Below are 21927 nucleotides of genomic sequence, written 5' to 3'. Positions count from 1 at the left end.
TAATATCTAGCTATAAAGACATTATGGATAGAATATTTAGTATATCTAGAATACGTAGGATAGAATAGTGACTATGATCTAAAAGGCAAAACTGATCCTAGATCAGCACTCTGAGAAGTTTTATGAATACGGGCCCTGGTCCTCGCCTGCCTTCAGGTCTGCTGACAGTGTGCTCCTGTTTCATAATGACCAGGCCCTGACCCTGAGCCCAGGCCCACAGAGGGCGCTCATGAGCACATCATCCTCTCTCTCTCTGTTGTTCCACCAGCAGCAGAATCCCTCTCTGTGATGAATTCACACATCACCTCATGCATGGCTGGACTACTGCTGCCTGTCCACAGCCTCACCACAGTCAGGTAGGTACCCATAGTCAGACACTAGAACTATATCCCAAATGGCACCCTATTCCCTATATAGTGCACTACTTTTGACCATATCCCTTGTCAAAATTAGTGCACTATGTAGGGAATAGGGTTCCATTTGGGATGTAAACCAAGGACAATGACTACATTGTGATAGAAGGGCAATACGTTCTACTCTGCTGACCATACCATTTTGTTACTAATGCCTTCTATTAAATACATGTCAATTCAATTGTCCCTCAGTGTAAATTGCTGATGTTGGTGGTTTCTCCAGTGGCCTGAGTTTAGGTCTGTGTGCCCTTTACCTGCAGCCAATCTCCTACACCCCTCAGTCCTTGTTCCAGATGTGCCATTACAAATGCTTGTATGATGTCGATCTGATAGACTTATTGTAAAATCGCATGACTTTATTACATTGTAATTACATGTGTAAGTACAGTGTTTGGATGGATAGATTTCTGGATACACGTCAGGGAAATGCTTTCTATCCTCTTCAGCGAAAGTATTGTTTTGTCCGGAATTAGGCACCCTTCTATTTATAGTGGACGACTTTTGTCTAGGGTCCCCACAGGTCTCTGGTCAAAAGTAGTGCACTACACAGGGAGTAGGGTGCCATTTGGGACCTAACCTGTATGTATTGTGATGCCTCCCCCACTTCAGTGAGAAGACTCACTGGGAATCCTTGGCCAGCTGCACCCTCCAGCCTGTTCCACAGCTTTCCCCCACAGGGAAATCTGTATCCTTTGTCAAACTATTGTCCAGATTCAACTCCAATTGACGTTTTTAAGAACAATGGTGATATTTTTTTTATGGCAAATTTGCACTGAAATCAATAGGCCTGTGTTTGGAAATCTCTCACACCCAAGTCATAGACTGTTCTCTCTGCTACCACACGGCAAGTGGTACCAATGCACCAAGTCTGGAACCAACAGCACCCTGAACAGCTTCAACCCGCAAGCCATAAGACTGCTAAATAGCTAATCAAATGGCTCCCTGCATTGACCCTATTTTGCACAAACTCTCTTGCACTGACTCTATACACACATACTGGACTCTACCCACACACTCACACATACTGGACTCTACCCACACACTCACTGGACTCTACCCACACACTCACTGGACTCTACCCACACGCTCACACATACTGGACTCTACCCACACGCTCACACATACTGGACTCTACCCACACGCTCACACATACTGGACTCTACCCACACGCTCACACATACTGGACTCTACCCACACGCTCACACATACTGGACTCTACCCACACGCTCACACATACTGGACTCTACCCACACGCTCACACATACTGGACTCTACCCACACACTCACACATACTGGGCTCTACTCACACATACTTACACTGACACCCCAACACACACACACACACACCACATATGCTGTTGCTACTGTCTTATCTATCCTGTTGCCTAGTAACGTGACCCAAACCTATATGTACATAGCTACCTCGTACCCCTGCACATCAACTCAGTACTGGTACTCCTTGTATATAGCCATGTTATTTTCTACTTCCTGTATATAGCCATGTTATTTTCTACTCCCTGTATATAGCCATGTTATTTTCTACTCCCTGTATATAGCCATGTTATTTTCTACTCCCTGTATATAGCCATGTTATTTTCTACTCCCTGTATATAGCCATGTTATTTTCTACTCCCTGTATATAGCCATGTTATTTTCTACTTCCTGTATATAGCCATGTTATTTTCTACTCCCTGTATATAGCCATGTTATTTTCTACTTCCTGTATATAGCCATGTTATTTTCTACTCCCTGTATATAGATAACCATGTTATTTTCACTGTGTATTTATTTAATCCTCGTGTCACTATTTCCATTTATTTTTGATTTGTTTTTATCTTTTAACTCTGCATTGTTGGAAAAGGACACGTAAGCATTTTACTGTTAGTCTACACCTGTTGTCTACAGAGCATGTAAAATAATAAATGGATTAGATATCTTATCCCATTATCCCCCCTTTATTTCCCTTAACTGTGCTCTCAGTATAGTAGCCTGGCAGTGTTGGCTGTGGCCAGAGGCAACAAGGATGGCTCTTTCCTCATGTCCAATGTACTTCAGAAGTTGGAAAAAAGGGCAGCGATGTTTCTCTTGGAACCCATTTCCCCTTGACCACTGGACTGGTGAGCAATATGTCTGTCATATGATACAAATGAGATGTATGATTGGAAGATGCTATGTATCATTATGAAGATGCCATCAACATAATAGGTAATTGTAAGGACAGTGGATAACATGCAGTTTTATGGTGACGTGTCGGAGCAGGTTGTGAGTGAGTGGCACAGTGCATGCTTGGTAAATGTTTCGTATCCTTGAACTGGTGTTTCTGCGGCGGGATCTGGATCTGCAATGTGGATATATACAAACAATTGATTTGTTGATCCATGAATGTCTCTGTCTCGTCATTTAACATTCAAACATGGTGTCAGAAGAGGGATCACTAACCAGGCTTTCCGCAAATTAGAGTAACCTGTTCTGGTTTTACCAAACAAATGCTTATTTGAGTAAAATTTCGCCGGAATTGGCCTTAGCTAGAGTGGGTTTAGGCTTGGTTCACTTTTTGAGTGTGTGGCACCAGTTCGGTGCATGTCACGTGGACACTCGCTCTGCGTTATGAAGCTAGGCGGGGGTGGAGCACGAACTGGATACGTTGAGGTGATGGAGGCTGTAGGCAGCAACTTGTTTGCGAGGCAGTGGGGTATGGCTGCTGCATTGGAGCTGTGATGGAAGTGAGTGCGACGCGTGTCAACAATTTGAACCTAACAACTTGGCGAGCTGATTGCTATGCTTATTCTTGATGCTCTTGAACATTCTTAGACCAGCAAAGGACGTCATCTACGAGCGTTATGTGTTCGGTTGTTGCAAACAGGAGGACGAGGAGTCCATTGACAGCTTTGTCACTAGGTTAAGGGAAAAGACAGCTACATGTGACTATGGTGCTTTAAGAGATGAACTGATCAGAGATAAGATTGTGCTTGGCATAACTGATAAAGCATCGCAGACGTTTGCTAAGAACGTGACCTGACGCTGGTCTTGGCAGTGGAGACATGCCGTGCAGCAGAGCTTACTGATATACGGATAAGGTCCATGGAGCTAGAAAGGCAACATATGGACAATGTCAATGCTACATTCAGGCAGCCAGTAAAGAAATTCCCCTTGCCACAGCTAGGTAATTACTTACAGCCAACTCTGCAGTAGACAACCCCAATACATGCCATTCTATGGCATTTGCATGGACGAGGAAAAGAACACTGCCCAGCCTATAGAAAGTCCAATCCTTTTGCATAGCTAATCACTTTGCCAAGGTTCTGCATGAAAAGCAAGAGAAAGGAGGGTAAGGTGCACGCCATTGAAACAAACACAGATGAAGGGAACAACAGCACAGAGGATGTATATGCTAGCGAGTGCATAGGGGCAGTGAAGGCAAAAGGAAAAAAGTGGTTTGTCACTCTGCTACTTAATAATAAACCACAGCAATGCCAGATCAGTCAAGGGGCACATCCAACGTTATGAGCCTTAAAGATAAAAGGAAGCTGAACGCCAGAGACAATCTCACACAGAGTAGCACCAAGCTGAAGCTGTATTCAGGCCAGTTCATGACCTCTTTAGGCCTGTTTGTGACCGAGTGCTTTTACGTGGCCAGAAACACACCCTTGAGTTGAATAGTTGAGGCTAGTCAACAGCCATTATTGTCAGGTTCTACATGCGAGCGCCTTGGGCTTATTCATTCCATCCCAGCTGATCTTAACATTATAGACAAAGTCAAGGCTGGGCCCCTGAGAGCAAGGAGACACTCCTAAGCAGAAAGTACCATGATGTCTTCAACGCACCGGTTGAGTCAGTTCCCGGGGAAGTCCACTTTGAGTTGGACGCAGCAATCCAGCCTGTCCAGTGTGCACCCCGCAATCTACCAGTGGCCATGAAAGCAGCTACGAAGGCTCAGCTAAACAAATACGAAGCAGATGGCCACATGATATCCGTCACCGAGCCTACAGACTGGATAAGTAATATGGTTATCATCAGAGAACCAGACAGCTACGGATGTGGCTGCGTACTAAACACCTCAACCGGGCTCTGCGACGTTCACATTACATTATGCCCACGTTGGAGGATGTTCTCTACAGCTGCCCAAAGGCCAGAGTCTTCACGCTCGTGGACGCCAGAGATGCCTTCCTGCAGTGCAAGCTCGACGAGCCCAGCAGCTATATGACCACCTTTTGGACACCCTGGGGCAGGAAGAGGTGGTTGAAGCTTCCGTTTGGTGTCTCCGTGGCTCCAGAGGTGTATCAGCGGAAACAGCATGAGCTGTTGATGGGACTCAGTGGCGTGGAACCCATAGCAGATGACATCCTCGTAGTGGGCTGTGGGGACAGTGATGAGGAGAGAGACAATGTGACCATGACACAAGCTGCTCGGCCCTGATGGTCAGATGCCGACAGGTCAAGCTAAGGCTAAGCATAAAGAAAAAAGCTTCAGTTTAAAGTGCCAGAGGTCCGCTTTCATGGGCACATCTTGTCCTCCACCGGATTGAAGGCGGATCCTGAAAAAGTGAAGGCTGTCTTGGAAATGTCCCACCCATCTGACGTGAAGGGAGTGCAGCGCTTTGTCGGATTCGTCTCTTACCTGGCCAATTCCTACCGCAGCTCTCTGAAGTGTGTGAGCCACTAAGGAGGCTCATGGACAAGGACGCCATCTGGCATTGGCTCCCAAAACATGACGCAGCGGTGAGGGAAATAAAAAAACTGGTCACCCAGACACCTGTACTGCGATACTAAAATGTCAAAACCTGTCACGATTCAGAGCATTCAAGCCAGTATGGACTTGGCTGTGGCATTCGCCTCTAGGGCACTCACCCTAACAAGCAGAACTATGCCCAGATAGAGAAGGAGTGCCTCAGCATTGTGTTTGCATGCCAACGCTTCCACCACTACCTGTACGGGCGCGACAATATTACCGCAGAGACAGATCACAAGCCCCTTTATTGCTATATTCAGCAAGCCTCTTCTGAATGCCCCAAAACGACTGCAGAGCATGCTCTGGCCCTACAAAACTACAACCTCAAGGTGGTGTATAAGCCAGGGCCAGAGATGTATGTGAGTGACACGCTGAGCAGGGCTACTGCATCAGTATACACACGCTCCATGCATGAACAACACGCAGTGTGCAGCTTACAAAACAAGCCAGTGATTGAGACACATCAACCAGGCTGACTCCTCAATGTTACGGACCAGCGCCTTATACAAATCAGACAGCACACAGACAGGGACAGACGACTCCAGGCATTGAGGTCTGTGACTATGATGGGCTCACCCGGCTCCAAGGAAGAAACTGCTTTAGCCGTCAGAGAATATTGGCCAGTAAAAAGGAGGCTCAGATTTGTTCAAAACTGAGTAATATTCAAGTATCAGAGAGTCGTTATTCCCCGGTCTCTGCGCCATGAGATGTTGACGCGTGTGCACTCAAGTCACATAGGTGAGGCCTGTTACAGACCAGCACGTGACACACTGTATTGGCCAGGAATGCAAGTAAAATGAAGGACTCTCAGTGAATGCACAATCTGCAATGAATATGCCATTGAGCAACAAGAGAGCGATCTCCACTTCTAGCCGATACGCCCCTGGCAGATCCTAGTCTAGATCTCTTCCAGCACAGTGGCAAAGACTTTCTGCTCGTAGTCGATCATTACTCAGACTTGGGAGATTGACCTCCTCCCGGCTGCACAGAGACAACGATCAAACGCTGCAAGGCTCAGTTTGCCCGCTATGGCCAGCCAGGATCAGGTAATTTCAGACAGATGGACCCAATTCTCCGGAGTTGAGTTCCGAAAATTTGCTGCAGGATGGGAATTCGAGCACGTCACTTCATCACCACGACACCCAAAAGCTAATGGGAAGGCGGAGTCCGCAGTAAAATCGCAAAAAGACCTCTGCAAAAAGGCTCTGCGAGAGGGCAAAGATGCCTGGAAAGCAATCCTGCAGTCAGCAATACCCCGACAGAAGGCATGGATAGCAGCCCGGCCCAGCGCTCATGGCACGACGCTTAGAAAAGCAGCTCTGCCAGTAGCCAGCACTCTCCTGGAGCCATGTGTGGTGACCAGCGTGCTGGTGAAACTACGTCACAGAAGACAGGTCTCCTAGTTCATCTATGACAAATCAGCAAAAGACTTACCTGAGCTCAGGGTGGGTGAAACGGTGCGAATGAAGCCACTACAGGGGGGCCGGGAGAGGGCCTCTGGAGACTCGGATCCTGTGTACAAAGGGGCACCACGCTCCTACTAGGTAGAAGTGAATGGATCACTGTACCGTCGCAACAGGGTTGACCTTCGGATTGCTAGCAGCACCTACTCCAGAACCCTGATGGTCAAAAGGGTGAACATAACAAAGACGGAACCCCAGCATGTCACATGGGGCCTGAGGCACTGGGCGAAGAGCCAGGTGATCACAGGTCAAGTCACATGGGGCCTGAGGCACTGGGCGAAGAGCCAGGTGATCACAGGTCAAGTCACATGGGGCCTGAGGCACTGGGCGAAGAGCCAGGTGATCACAGGTCGGCTGCTCCTCGCCCATCAATACTCCCCTTGAGCAGTTAGGTAACATGCTTGTGCGGGAACCCGCAGTCCTCGCAGACAAGCCCCCTGTCTTTTCACGCTACGGGCGTTCTCTCAGCCACCAAAAAGACTTAATCTGTAGGTTACCATCAGGATTGTTTGACAGCAGAGATAAAAAGTGAAAAGAACTATCAAATGTGTAAGTTGTTACCTTGAAGAAAAAAAAATACTAAACTGTTCATGTTGAAAATTATTATCAGTTGTTTTCTAGTGAATTCAACCTCCTGTGCCTATTTTATTAAAGGGAAGATGTTATGGGTGTAAGATGGATGATGCATATGTAAAATGATCATTATAATTTTGACTAGCATGCTCTTTGTGCGGGTGTTGGATAGCAAGGGGATGCTGGGTGATATTCAACAAAGACAGCACTTATGAGTCTCATGAAATGTGTGTATATTTCATAATTACAACTCAGACACCCTATAATACTAAATGCATTAAGCAACTATGAAGCTCACTGACCATATGCCTTCTGGGTATTGTGTGTCAATGAAGAGTTTGGATGTGGGTTCTTGCAATAATTAATTGAGAGAAATGTATGCTGCATTAATTAAAAATATATATCCCCAAAATAGTTGTCTGTTTAACCCCAATAAATAGTGTTCTCTTCTTGATGTGGTTCAGCCTTTGATGAATAATCCTTTGCTCTGTCAGCACCTCCTCACTGCTGCTCAATCACAGCAGTGTTTCCTGCTGCCTGGCCACGTTGTGCAGCGTGCTGGGGAGATGCTGCAAGCAAGGGCCTGCCTGCACTGGTACCAGCACTATGGTGTGGAGGAGCAGGACTTCAGCAGGCTTTGGACGCATGCTCAGCTGTCATGCAGGAATCTGACATTCAGTGGCATCCTGTTAGGGCTGCTAATAAAAAGTCTGAAAAAATTATGGCAGTGTTGGAATGGAAAACAGTCATAAGGTCAACTTAACACTTGTGTGAAGTGGACATGATGAACCACTATGGACTTCAATTCAGAGCCATCAAGAGTAGGTTATGGCTTTGCTTCAATGGTCATTGTACATCAAATATTCCCATTTTTATTTTTTATGTAACCCAGGGCGGGGTGCACAGCGGCGGCTCCCGAGATGAGATCCTCAGACCCCTTGTGAGACAGTATGCCTGACACATGCACATTTGTGGCCTGCTGGAGGTCATTTTGCTGGGCTCTGGCAGTGCTCCTCCTTGCACAAAGGCGGAGGTAGCAGTCCTGCTGCTGGGTTTCTGCCCTCCTACGGCCTCCTCCACGTCTCCTGATGTACTGGCTGTCTCCTGGTAGCGCCTCCATGCTCTGGACACTACGCTGACAGACACAGCAAACCTTCTTGCCACAGCTCGCATTGATGTGCCATCCTGGATGAGCTGCACTACCTGAGCCACTTGCTTGGGTTGTAGACTCCGTCTCATGCTACCACTAGAGTGAAAGCACCGCCAGCATTCAAAAGTGACCAAAACATCAGCCAGGAAGCATAGGAACTGAGAAGTGGTCTTATGGTCACCCACCCTCCAGAGAACCACTTCTTTATTGGGGGTGTCTTGCTCCATCCCCTATAATTTTCCACCTTTTCTATTCCATTTGCACAACAGCATGTGAAATGTATTGTCAATCAGTGTTGCTTCCTAAGTGGACAGTTTGATTTCACAGAAGTGTGATTTGACTTGAGACTCTGTGTGTCTGTTTAGTGTTTCCTTCTGTTTTTTAATATATATATCTCTTGTCCAAATGTAATAATAACCCTCCCTCACAAGTGTGAGCTGGGTGCATGCACAGCAAATGTGGCAGAAAGGCTCTGATGCAAGAAGAAGAACAAGAAGAAGAAATGACATCCGAGACAGTGTCCAACCCCTCTAGCGACACATTTTGGAAAAAGCGACTAGCGACAAATCTAGCGACTTTTTCTGGTGTTATTGGAGACTTTTGGAGGGCTCTTTGACGTGAAAGCACTTATCGTTTTTACTCTTCTCAACGAGCAGCGGGTGCTGCTCTCAGCACCCCCGTCCCAAAGCACTCACAGGCGGCCCAGTCCTCACGCAGCAGTCCCTCCCAGCTGCAGTCAGAACAGGAGATGTTCACCCCTTCGCCATTTCCAGACTCCAAATGAATCGCGCATGCGGGAAGCCGCATCTGGCTGATCCCGCCTGGTTTACATAAAAATAACAAAAATGTTCCTGGATTCAGGGCCAGGCTAGTTAACAATTTTTTTCTCACATTGCCATTGACAGTTTTTTCTATTGTCTCTTTTTGGTCCATTTAGATTGTTAATGAGAATTATATCAAAAATGTTATGGTTAAAAATGTAGTTTAAGTGACTGTATATGGTTTAACAATTATAAACTATAAATTAATAAATAAATAAATAAATAATAAATAAAATAAAAAATTAAAAACTAATGGGTTCAGGTGTATATTCAAGTGCTTAAATACACTGGATGGAGAAAAGGAAGAGGTGGGAGTTGTAATGAATGAACCAGAATGACAGACAAAGAAGACCTTCTGTCTAAACATATTTTATGGTGTTTTTTACTCACTTTTTGTCTCTATCACGACGTTGTATTTCCTCTCTCCTACAGCATACATACACATGGCAAACAATATCCAATTCAGGTGTACATAATTTGGTTCTGTGGCCAGGCTGGTTTCATTCCTGGCCTCAGGTGATCCAATCTCAGCATCCAGAGGATAGTTTAGCATCACCCTGCCCTGTCCTGATTTCCTGTATCAAACATGTATATACTCAAGGGCCAGATATCTCTCCAGCCATATTTTTTTGATTTTTGTCTAGAATTTTTTAGGGGATTGGTTTCTCTCAGCTGCCTGTGTAAGTTCTCTCTTGGTGTGACTCTTGATGAGACCTGTAGTTGGTAGCGTTCTCTCTCTTTTGCCCAGACTGACCAGTCTGCAGGCATAGCTAGCTCACCACCTTGGCTTAGCATGCTGGTATTGTAACTCCTGGCTCATTGATAATTTTATACTACTTAATTTCCTGTTATGGTGTTGTTGTTGTTGTAGTATTTGTTGGTGCATTAAACATGATGGTGTGCATCCATAACAAGCACTCTCCTACATACACAGTGGCTGGCTGGCTTGTGAGTCATAGTTCAACCTGGCTGTGGTTGAGCTATATCTCTATTTTAACTAAGGCAGGTGAATTAAGACAAATCTATTCAATTCAGCCTGAACACATGGTGTATTAGTTTGAGTGATGTGTCACTGGTTTTTGTCTCTGTGTCTCCTGGCTTCAGTCTGCCTAAGACAATAGCAAGATGCATTCTGTAGGGTTTATTTCTTCTTGGTTGACCTCCTGAACATGTCACCTGAAGGATTCTGTCATGGACAGTGATTGGATAGCCTGATCATGACATTGGGTTGGAGTATTTTATATACATATAGAGGCATGTTGGCTTTATATGATATTCTTCTGAGGTTGCATATATTAGCATTAAATTACAAATAGCATATATATGCTCTGCATGAAATATGACATAACAGTTTTTTGACTAGTAGCAGTCACAGTAGGGTACTTTTTTTTTTTTATATATAGCTCTGCTGGGTGTGGGCTGCTTCTTTTGATTTGTGCAGCAAAACAGACCAATCGTGCTCAACTATGCCAGTTGCTGCTTATGCCTATGGTGCATTTCCAATAGATTTTACCCTGGTGTTTGGACTGAAGTCATAAGACTTGTTTTTTCCACCTCTGAGGCCTGGCCCAAAAAATATGAAAGTTCTTGGGCCGTGACCCTACTGAGACTTGGTGCCAGACCTGGGAAGTTTGACTTATTTCTGGGCATGGTTAACACACCTCACAAAGCAACTGTTCCAAGTCCTTCGCCGTAGTGATGGAAACACTTTCCTCTGTAGTCATACACCAGGGTGTATGGACTAGAAGTGGCACGCACCTGCTGTTGTTGGAGGCCAGTCTGACTGTGTTGGACTGATGGTTCTAGAAAGAAAAGATTAAGCAGAAGCACAGGTGGCACAAATCTTCCTAGGCGGAGGCGTGTGCGTCATGGTGTGCACATGGAGCCCCTAGCAAGATGGGTTCTCCTGCTTCTTTGGGCGTTTGCTCCTGGATGACAACTGGATGGCCCTTGGGTGTGTGGCCTCACTTCAACTGGACAGGCAGCATGGCTAGCTGCAAGCTAGGCAACACTGTAGGTGACTTGGCCGCATAACAATCTAATTTTTTACAGGCTAATCCATTTTGGATTTATCACATTTTCTGTTTACGTGTAAATACTTTTTATAAATGTTATAGCATTTATTCATTCATACATCGATAATATCTATATTCGTTGCTATGGTCACAGACTTTCTTAAAAACATTGCCGGAGACACTGCATCGTATACAGAAATTGTGCCTTTTTTCGGTTTTTGTGGTTTGGGTATTCTGATGGTCTGAATAAAATTTGTATTTTTGTCTCATATAGATTGGAGAGTATATGACAAATACACAGATTTCATGCCAGCAACACAGAGAAGAAAATACACTATACACACAAGTATGTGGACACACCTGAGATTAGTGGATTTTGTCATTTCAGCCACACCCGTTGCAGACAGGTGTGTGACAGCACACAGTCATGGGCGAGCCAGCCGCACACGAACCTAAGATCACCATGCGCAATGCCAAGTGTCGGCTGGAGTGGTGTAAAGCTCGTCGCCATTGGACTCTGTAGCAGTGGAAATGCGTTCTCTGGCGTGATGAATCGCGGTTCACCATCTGGCAGTCCGACGGACAAATCTGGGTTCGGCGGTTGCCACTAATCCCTACCTGCCTCATTCATCCTGCCAACTGTAAAGTTTGGGGGAGGAGGAATAATGTGGCTGGGGCTGTTTTTCATGGTTTGGGCTAGGCCCCTTTGGTTCCAGTGAAGGGAAATCTGTAACACTATAGCATACAATTTCATTCTAGATGATTTCTGTGTTTCCAACTTTGCGGAAACAATTTGGGGAGGGCCCTTTCCTGTTTCAGCATGACAATGACCCCGTGCACAAAGTGAGATGCAAACAGAAATGGTTTGTCGTGTGGAAGAACTTGACTGGTCTGCACAGAGCCCTGACCTCAACACCGTTGAACACCTTTGGGATGAATTGAAACACAGGACTGCACCGAATCCCCGACCTCACCAATGCTGTTGTGGCTGAATGCAAGCAAGTCCCCGCAGAAATGTTCCAACATCTCATGGAGGTGTCACCCAGAAGAGTGGAGGCTGCTGTCTGGGAGGTTGAGTAACAGTTATCTACATGATATATTTGGTTTTAAAATGAGCAGTAACATGTTTGGGCAGGTGTCAGCCTGTTTGATGGTGTTGAGTGTATATGTATAAGAAGAAGTATATGAAGCAGCTGACTCTTAACCTCAAATTAATTAAGTTGGACTAGTTCTCTAAGAGCCATCGTCGGTATTGTTAAATTGGTGAGCTCATTGTTCTGTGCTGGCGGGTGCAATAAATTTTGATTGCATCAGCTTGATGGAGGTGAAGCTGGTCTCAAATATAAAGGGTGATGAGTTTGATGGTGGTGGTGGCTCCGGTCTTTTGCTGAATCGTGTCTAATCTTCTGATGTTGAGTCTTCGACCTATTGTACTGTTGTTGCGTGTACATTTTTTTATGGTGTTTCCATTTTGTAGTGTCGTATTGGATGCTGGATTTTATGATGGCTCAAAAACTAAGTTGTTGCTTCTCAAGGTGTTACCTGTTTTGGTGATATGTATAGTGGAATAGTCTGGAGAGCATTGGTGAGCTCAACACAGCTGTTCTGCAATAATGCTATTATGTACCCCTCTGTCTACAGGTGCTGTTGTTTGTGCTGTTGTCGGCATGGCGGTGGTCATCCATTTACAGGGGCTTATCGATGACCTGCCAGTTCTGATGTAGCGTTCGCGATTTCTCACTGGCCTCAAAATCCCAGATGGTGGGGTGCACATTCTAGTGAGGAGGAGCCATGAGGAGGCTCTCATAATCTTTGCTTCCGATGAAGACGCGAGGCGGGCGATGACTCGTCGGAGGGATCCATCAAAGGTTCTCCGTCGCTTACGGCTGAGCAGCAAGTCAGAAATGCAGGCTGTTCTCAAGCAAAGTGAGGTCATGCAAAAGAGGCCATATAAGGAAGGTTTCAGAAAACAGAAAGGGAGGAGGGCAATGAGGAACCTGGCAGAAAGACTTGTGGAGATGGGCAGTAGATCAGTGTCTTACAGTAACGTACGTAGTCAGGCCCGAAAGCCTTCCTGAAGCCAAGCAGACAAGATGCCTTGTATTTGCTTATGCAAGGCATGCCTTTTACTACGACCGAAGAGAATGTGAGAGATTTCTTTCACGGATTATTGGTGGAGGACATTATTCTATGATGAGGAATAGCAGAGCGGCCAACCAAATGTGAAGGAATTGCATCATCCAGACAGGATGCTAGAGAGAGGGTCTGAAAAGAAATCGGGATTGCTCAGCTGGAACTAGGTTGTGGAACTCAATGCATGCTCAGAAGAGCAGTGGTTTACGGCTGGTGGTAGTAGGAACCTGGTAAAGACAGCAGTGATTCAGAGGGCCTTCCTCGGCTTACACTGAGAGGTCCACACCGTGCACCTGGTAGAGACAGCAGTGGTAGCCCAAGGGCCTTCCTCGGCTCACACTGAGAGGTCTCCTCCACACCGTGCACCTGGTAGAGACAGCAGTGGTGGCCCCAAAGAGGGCCTTCCTCGGCTCACACTGAGAGGTCTGCTCCAAGCACCGTGCACCTGGTAGAGACAGCAGTGGTAAGTTTAGAAGAAGGTGCTGCCTCAGCTCACACTGAGAGAGAGGTCTCCTCCAGGCAGATGGTCTTTGTAGCAGGTGTTGGGGGCACAATCATCTCTCCTCCCGGATAGATGACTTTGTTGTGTGTGTATGGAGAGCACACGTGTTAGTGGAGCGAGGTGGGAGTGTTTGGACATGCAGACCTAAGTGATTGGATTCCTTCACCTCTTTGACAAGTATGGGTCAGAGACAGAAGGTGCTCTGTATTATGTCAATAGCCTGAGGACTGCGGTTGTAGGCTTGACTCTTCACAAGAAGACATTTTCAAACGATGTGTGTACATCTCTCCTATCTCGAAAGAGAAAATGGTCGCCATGCTAGAATCTGGGGGAAATCCAGTGGATGGCACACCACCCCTGTCTAAAAGGTCTTACAAGACGGTCTGGGAAAAGTTAAAACCAAGAAGGATGTGTATGAATCTGAGAAGATTTGCCTGTATGTGCGAAACCTGCCTTCGACGTACGCAAAGTTGAGATTGTGGACTTCTTCCTAGGCTTCAGGATCTCAGGAGGCTGTCTTTGACATGGGCAATGGGGAGCTGTGATGTTTCAGACTGACAGGAGGCTATAGAGCAGGTCTGAATGGGCAAGGGTTTCTTGGAACAGAATCTACGTCTTGAAATGCATTTCTCTGGCTCAGATGCGTGAATTTGGTGTTGGTGAACCTGCAGTGAAAGAGCAAAAGATGAAGAAGCTCAGAGAGGTACTTGGCTGGGAACAGTGGCAATATGCAGTCACTGGTCAGGGTGGAGCCCTGATAAGGCCATCTTCCTATGAATGACCTGCAGGCTCATATTCCTGGAGGCAGTGGTCTGCGTCTCGATTTCTCAAATGATGGAAAGCCCTGTTTGACAACTGGGGCAATGGCTCTGTTCATAGACATGGAGGCTATGGACCTTCTGCACCGCAGCAGTTTGATGGTCCCACATGCCTGAAACTGGTTAATCTGCTTTCGACTATAGGAATTCAGCGAAATCTATGACTTTTGCTATGGATATAATCCACTGTGTTATAGATCAAGTTGGTATTAAGCCATAGCAACAAAAGAATAATACAAAGGCTCAGCAACAGGCATTTAAATAAATGATAACTGTTGGGAACGTGGCGAGGAATGTGAATTGAGTGAAAGACCAATAGGGCAACAGAAAAGTAAAACTAGTTTTTGTGTGAAATTTGCTGTATGAACATAAAAGACCTTTTGGCTTTCAATTTGGATGTTTTCCAAGAGCTTAAGGATTACAACTTCCATCTTGGTTAGTTTGGTGAATTCAGACGATCCATGAACAATTTTGAATTTTAAAAAAATTTTGTGTCTGTAGGCTATTAATCTAACAGACAAAATTCTCTTGTCGTTGATCGCTTCCCCCACTTCAGACAATGACAATTTGTGTCTCAACTTCTTTGTTGCTGTGGGCTTGTTCTGGTTCTTTTCTTCTGGAGTTTATTTGATTGTCTCTAAGCTCGTGAATGCGCCCTTCATTTGGTCTTTGCACTTGTTGGCCTGTTATTAGGTTGCTGTGCATGTATGAAGCTTCTAGAATTTATGAACTTCTGGAAATTTATCTGATTGAGAATTTGAATGCTAGTTTGTCATCTTGCAGAGATTCTCTAAGTATCTTTGTTATTGATGGGATTGTTTAACTCCATGATTATGTGTCTCTTTGGTGGCTGTGAATATTGATCCTTCATGTTTCTTGAACCAATGACCAGTGGATATCAAATATTTTTACTTTGGTCTGATGATGAGCACACATCCTTTCAATGGTTAGTCTGGTTTCGTGTCTGCCCAGAATGGTGAGCGTTGTCTGACTGTTAACCAACAAACAAAGAGGCAGCAAGCCTTCTGTCATTGACTTTCCTCTCTTGATGCAGGTGCATGCACTGTATATGTCTCGGTTCATCAGGGCACGGCACATGGGGGCATTGGATGATTTTGAGGTGGAGAGAGTTCACTTGTCTGAAATTCATAAATCACTCTGCTGTTTTCCAAAGTAACCCTGCAAGTTGGGGTTCAAGGGAAAGGAGGTGTTTTCATCTCCAAGTATAGGTTTTGGCTTATTGATAGCTTAGTGATCACCTAATGGTGAGGCTGCTGGTAGAGTCATCCATATGGCAGCTGGAAAGCTTGGCATAGTTGGAAACATTGGGGGAAAGAGTGCCTGAGACTTGTGTCAGAGACTCCACCCCCACCCAAGTCACAGACTGTTCATTCTGCCTACCGCACAGCAAGCTCATCGGCCTCTGCAGAGTGGTTTGTGTGTAGGCATTCAAGGCAACCCTCAGCATGAGTGCCAGGCTGTATCACGCCCAGCCGTGATTGAGATCCCATAGGGCAGCGCACGTGGCCAGGGCGTCGTCCGGGTAGGGCTGGTGTAGGCCATCATTGTGAATGAATTTGTTCTAACTGGCTTGCAGAAAGGCTCTAACCGCTTCTACCCCCAAGCCATAAGGCAGCTGAGAACTTCATTCAGGACACTTCTCACATCACATGCTGTTGTTATTTTATCCTGATTCATCTCTTTTACCCTCCCTACATGTACCCAGAATTTCCTTCAACTACCTGATCCCCTCACATTGCTGATTATTTGTCTTTTTATTTTTTTGCTCCAAGGGCGCCGTACTACTATGGCTAACCCTCTAATACAACACTGCAGCTATCCGGTATATGTGACAATATCTGAAAAATGTTATAGTATTATCAAATGAATAGATAGGTACATTTGATCTTTCCAGTCTAATGGCCCATGGAGTTGTACCATAGCGCCCCACTCTTGTGGCATAAACATGAACTTTACACATACTGACACGCCAATTACATTTCTTGAATAAATTACTGTAAATTATCATATTTCTGTAACACAAATGTATATTTAATAAGCGGTACTAACTGAACAGACAGATTGCCTTTTGAAAATGTGCAGCAGAGACTACATTTTATTTTATCAAACAAGTATTGTAACGTGAACATCTTTATACAATTATTTGGATGATAAACTAATCAGTTTTAATGATGATGTCTAGAATTTGTTCTGCACGGATTTCAATAGGGAAAGATTCATAATTTTACCCGCTCTATGTGCTGAAATTGGTCTCTGCACCGTTATATGAGTCTTGTGGTGGCGCACAAGCGTACACCTTGACGTCATATTTGGAAGAGGAAAAGCACTCCTCTGTAGCAACATACAGGTCCACTAATATTTAGCACCCTAACACAATAATGGTAGACTGCTAGGGTTTTCATAGTAAACAGAACTTGAGTAACTTTTTTTTGCCATGATAAATAAGTTACGGTCAAGATTTATTCGAAAAATGGCCAACGAGATAACTTAGCTAGCTAACGTTAGGTGGCAGCCATGGCTATTTAGCCAGCCGCCTAGCAGTAATAGGGACTGCATGCTAAAAGTTTTCACAATATACTGCATCCATTTCATCAGCTACCTCACGCGAAATGACTGTCACAACTTAATAACTAACTTAGCTAAGTTCAATGGATAAAACCCATCAAATAGGAACTTGATAAACTAACTCGTTAGTTCTCTCGTGCTCTATCGTTGGATTTCTAAGGGGTTTGCCGGTGCTAGCTAGCTAGGCAAAATCAGCTGACTGGGAGGCTTAGGCTAGTTTATAAAATATTCAAATTATTTGTTGCTGGTTTATCAAGCAACATTATTACCACCACGTGTTATATAATTAGCCAGGTCAAAACATCAAACTTCCTAAATTAATAAACTTCTATCACCTTATGGAGGCAAAACGAATCAATCAAGTCGACAGTTACAGACTTGCTCCTGGGGTTTGTTGATGAGTGAGTAATGAAAGACCTGAGGTCGTGTTTTTACCACATGTGGTGGGTGGCGGGCGACACTCTAATTAGCTCAAGTAAACAAGATGTGCTGTCATATCATACAATTGTTTCTCGTATTCATTTGACAATTAACAGCCAAGCACAAACAAATATGGGACCAGACTAACTTTAAATAGACTTGACCATGGTTAGTCCTAGTAATAACTAATAACATTCTGCAGATAAAGGAGGTGGAGGAACGGGGCTGCTCCAGAAGCACCTGCAGCAGGCCAGACCACTGCGGCGCTGCAGTACTCACCAGGGTAAACTAACTGGACTAGTTCACTACTCTCATGTTTTAAAAAAAATAAAAATTATTAGCTTAACCGGTAGGCAATTGTGAACGCGTCTAGTTACAAATGCGACCTGGCAGTAAAGCGAAGCAGTTGGACACATACAACAACACATAGTTACACATTGGAGTAAAACAAACATATAGTCAATAATACAGTGAAAAAAAAATGGTATACAATGTGGACAAGTGGGGGGTGGGGAGATAAGCAAACAAATATATCTCAACTGATTGCACATTGTCTTATATTCTTCAGTCTACTGACAGCACAATTTGGAGTGTGATGTTGACAACGGTTGTGAACTGTAGAAGAACAAAATAAATAGATGTGTGGACTAACAGGCAGTATTCAAGATCCAATACCCTCCTCTACACTCCCTACAAAGTATACTAGCTAGTGTATGTCTAAGCACATCAATTATGATGAGCAAAGGTTTATGATTATTTGAATTTCTTGCTTCAAGTCAATTCATTTTTAGTCCTTGAGGGGAAGTAAGTAGTAGTTGAGTGAGTGGTGCACTTGAGAGAAAGGGTAGAGAATCAGACTGCAGCTGGTATTTGCTTGCTTTTTATACAACCCCTGCTCAAAATGCTGAGCCATCTGCATGACACACAGGAGAGAAAACAGTGAGTGATGCATAGTTTTACAGAACTAATAAATACTTTCTGCTCAGATAAGTAGTAAGTCTGCAGTTAGTCTATAAATTAATCTCTTTCTTTGCATTGGCAGTGTTTTATCCTGAGGAAAGATGAACAGTATTAGAAATAAACATTTAAATCCTAGTCTCCAAACTCAGACTCCACAAAAAGACTACCACCCAACTAAAGGTAAGCTAGCTAGCTATCTATAGAAGTGTGAGTTGCAATGTTTGAATTACTTTAGTCCATAGTTGTGTCCCAAATGGCACTCTATTCCCTATAGTGCACTACTGTTGGCACAAGGCTCAAAGGAAGTGCACTATATAGGGAAATAGGTGCCATTTGAGACACACACATGTTATAGTATTGTGGATGTTGACTGATTCAAGTGATTCTCTCCTAGTGAGGATATCTTACACTAGAGACTTCCTGATTCAACTGGCCAATTTCCCCATTGCCAAAAGAAAACCGGACTTCTTACCAGAACATCCTGTTGTTTTGGAAAAGGCTGTAAGCTCGTCATTTGTCTCATACTCAATTATGGCTTGTTTAGTAGTTCCTTTATTGAATCAGAGTAAATTAGAAGCCTCTTCCTTTTGATTTACCTTTGGAATTAGCTTACCAGTTATTCCTCTGTATTTTTACCTTAAACCTGTTCTCAGTGCCATAGCTTAACATGTCTTATTGCAACACATATTGAATGTTTCATTCATTTCCACAGAGAGAACCTGGTGTGCCAAGGTTGGAGAAGAGGTTTGATGAAAAACAATGAAATGTAAGTAAAAATACAAGTGTGTGGATGAGTCTGCCTGGTGCGAAGATGCCTTGTAAGAATATATTTCATCTTATGATAAAGTATTTGAAAATTATATGAAGTAATAAACAAAATGTTTTCCTCTACCACAGCTTCTGTAGAAGTCATAAAGCTTTTTCTGTCTGAATGTCTACTTTTTTTAACACAATTTTTGAAATCATGAAATAAGCTTATTAATCCTACATGTTTGTGTTGAAATATGTTCTTGTTTAGGCTTGCCTAGGCTAATTTTGACTGAGCCAGGAAGTCTGGTTGCTGCTGCTGCTTTTCAACACACACACCACTACAACTTGCTCTGCCATTGAGTGATATTCCAACAACAACAACAAAAAAATCCCAGTTCAGCCCACAGGCATGGGCTGCGTCCCAAATAGCACCCTATGTCCTAATTAGTGCACTACTTTGGACCACGACGATAGGGTTCAGAATCATGAACAGCCATGGCCCATGAGAGTTGTAGCAGAGGATATGATTTTTAAGTTCCTTGACAAATGTTGGTTCCTTTGGTGGACACAAACCTAAAAATATACCATCACGTTTTGATTATTATAGATTTAAAATAATAATGCATGGTTGAATGATATGCCTGATGCTAACAAATGCCCACTTCACTACTGTTGATGTTTACATATGGCATAATACTAATAACGCCTCAGTGGAGGCCATTGACTCTGAGTAACCTTACAACGGACACACAAGACAAACAATACATTCATTTAACCTTTTCACTTTTTGATATGTTCAAGTATGGGTGTTTAGCTTGACAATCTGTCACTGAAGCTTGATTATTGACTTATATCAATGAATTGAATGTTGTGTTCGGAGACTGTTGTGGTTATTGATGTGTCAGTGGGAAAATTGAGTCACTATATTTTTGAAGTGTCTTAATTTGAGTTATCCTTATTTTGTCTGGCTCTGCCTTCTGAGGCTTAGTCATGATGCCTTTGGCTGCAGTGTTCTGTATCCTGAGTTTTGAGGGTTTATGCTGATGTAAAGGGCATACAAAAATGTAACAGTCTTCTGTATTTTCAGAGATGCAGTAGGTTAAATAAGTCGTCGTCGTCCCCCCCCCCCATTGATTTTGACTTTCAAGTTGCACATTGTGAAGATAGCCTATTTAATTTAGTGTACTATGGTGCACATCCTCTCCTTGCTCCAAGACGTATGAGCTGATCTGGGATCTGCCCTAATAGGCCTGTACATTTCTCTGCTCTTATACAAAAAATATATATATTTGGATGACAAATGTTGTCTTGTGAAGTGTCATTTTACACCAAAAGCAGCTCAAATGCTGACTATACCTGCAAATTCAGAAAAGAAAAATTATTACATATCAAAAATGTGTAAGAATGAAACCTCGCCATGTAATCCAGTTTACATGTAAGAATAAACCAGCAATTTCGTCGCCCTGCATAAACCTGCAAAACCAGAGACAATAACCATTTCATCGTTCTGCAAGCCTCATGTAAAACTTCACCAAGTGCTGCGCACAGATCCTGTGTAACATCTTCCCTACTGGCGTTTTGATGTTCATGAGTTTCATAGCGTACAGTTGAGTTGCCAGTTACATGCACACAATACGATTATTGTGTATAGTCAGGTTAATATAATAGTTCAGTTTTTAAACGTTACGTGTTTTTACACAAGCAACAATTTCCTAAAACATGTTCATGGACGCATCTGAAATCAGCTCAACTCAATAAACTCCAAAAATTGCCAATGAGTAGAAATAAAGTAAAGAGTTTTGACCCGCCAATCATGTTATTTTACCAGGCAGAATCTTACTTGATTCTAGATTGGGACATAAAGTTTGTATGTGATTGATGATTGTTTGATCCTGATAGTTCGAGTCACCTAGCCATTGGGGTTGCCATTTGTGGTGGCATGCCCACAACAACAGATATATTTGGTTGAGATTCGAGCTGGCAGCAGTGTGATGATGATTCTGTGATTGGGTGGCTACAACAAAAAGCCGTTTGGGTGTGGGTACTGTTTATTTGACATTGATCAACGAATCCTCTCTCTTCTTACTTGACTATTGCCGTACTCAGCGGCCAACTGCCATAATCCATTTGGGTGTTGGATTGCCTGTGGGCGTGTCTGAGAGGTATAACGTCACTAGTGACACCTTCATATCATCAAATGGCAGGGTCATCACTAAGTTCCCACAGCCACAAAGTCATAGTTATGGCTAAACCCAACTATTTCTTCTCAATTTATTATTTCTTAAAATCATTTCAATGTTTAAATCTAAACACCACTGTTAACCTTTTAATGCCTAACATTTAATGAAGAATTTTCCAAAAACTGATTTTTTCATTTTTCATGAATTTTTAAGATGTTACACAATTTTGACTTTGTGGCTGTGGTGACTGACATTTAGATGTCAGTGACAAATTTGCTTAGCACAGCTTTCAATTACTGCCTCTTATACATTTACCACATTGCAGATAGATGCACCGTTTTTTCCTAAATATCTCAGCGCAGCATGTGCATATGCGAATCATCTACCTGCTACAGGTAATCTACATATATTCAAT

The 21927-nt window shown here is 43.8% G+C and overlaps 1 protein-coding gene across 4 annotated transcripts in view; it reads left to right on the top strand.

Annotated features, from left to right (window-relative positions):
• Positions 1-21927, top strand: part of LOC139572954 (uncharacterized) — a 33963-nt gene that overhangs the window by 2768 nt on the left and 9268 nt on the right. Inside the window, exons 5-7 of one of the 4 annotated variants that reach the window (XM_071395854.1) lie at positions 272-356; positions 1023-1098; positions 2394-2530. In XM_071395854.1, the coding sequence (XP_071251955.1) occupies positions 272-356; positions 1023-1025 (88 nt within the window). In that variant the 3' untranslated portion in view covers positions 1026-1098; positions 2394-2530. Of the gene's footprint in view, positions 1-193; positions 357-1022; positions 1099-2393; positions 2531-21927 lie in introns of all 4 variants that reach the window. The other 3 variants (XM_071395853.1, XM_071395852.1, XM_071395855.1) reach the window with 3 other exon arrangements.

This window comes from Salvelinus alpinus, chromosome 4 (genome assembly GCF_045679555.1).
Source record: "Salvelinus alpinus chromosome 4, SLU_Salpinus.1, whole genome shotgun sequence".
Taxonomy (NCBI): Eukaryota; Metazoa; Chordata; class Actinopteri; order Salmoniformes; family Salmonidae; genus Salvelinus; species Salvelinus alpinus.
This window is presented reverse-complemented; position numbering and strand designations above follow the sequence as displayed.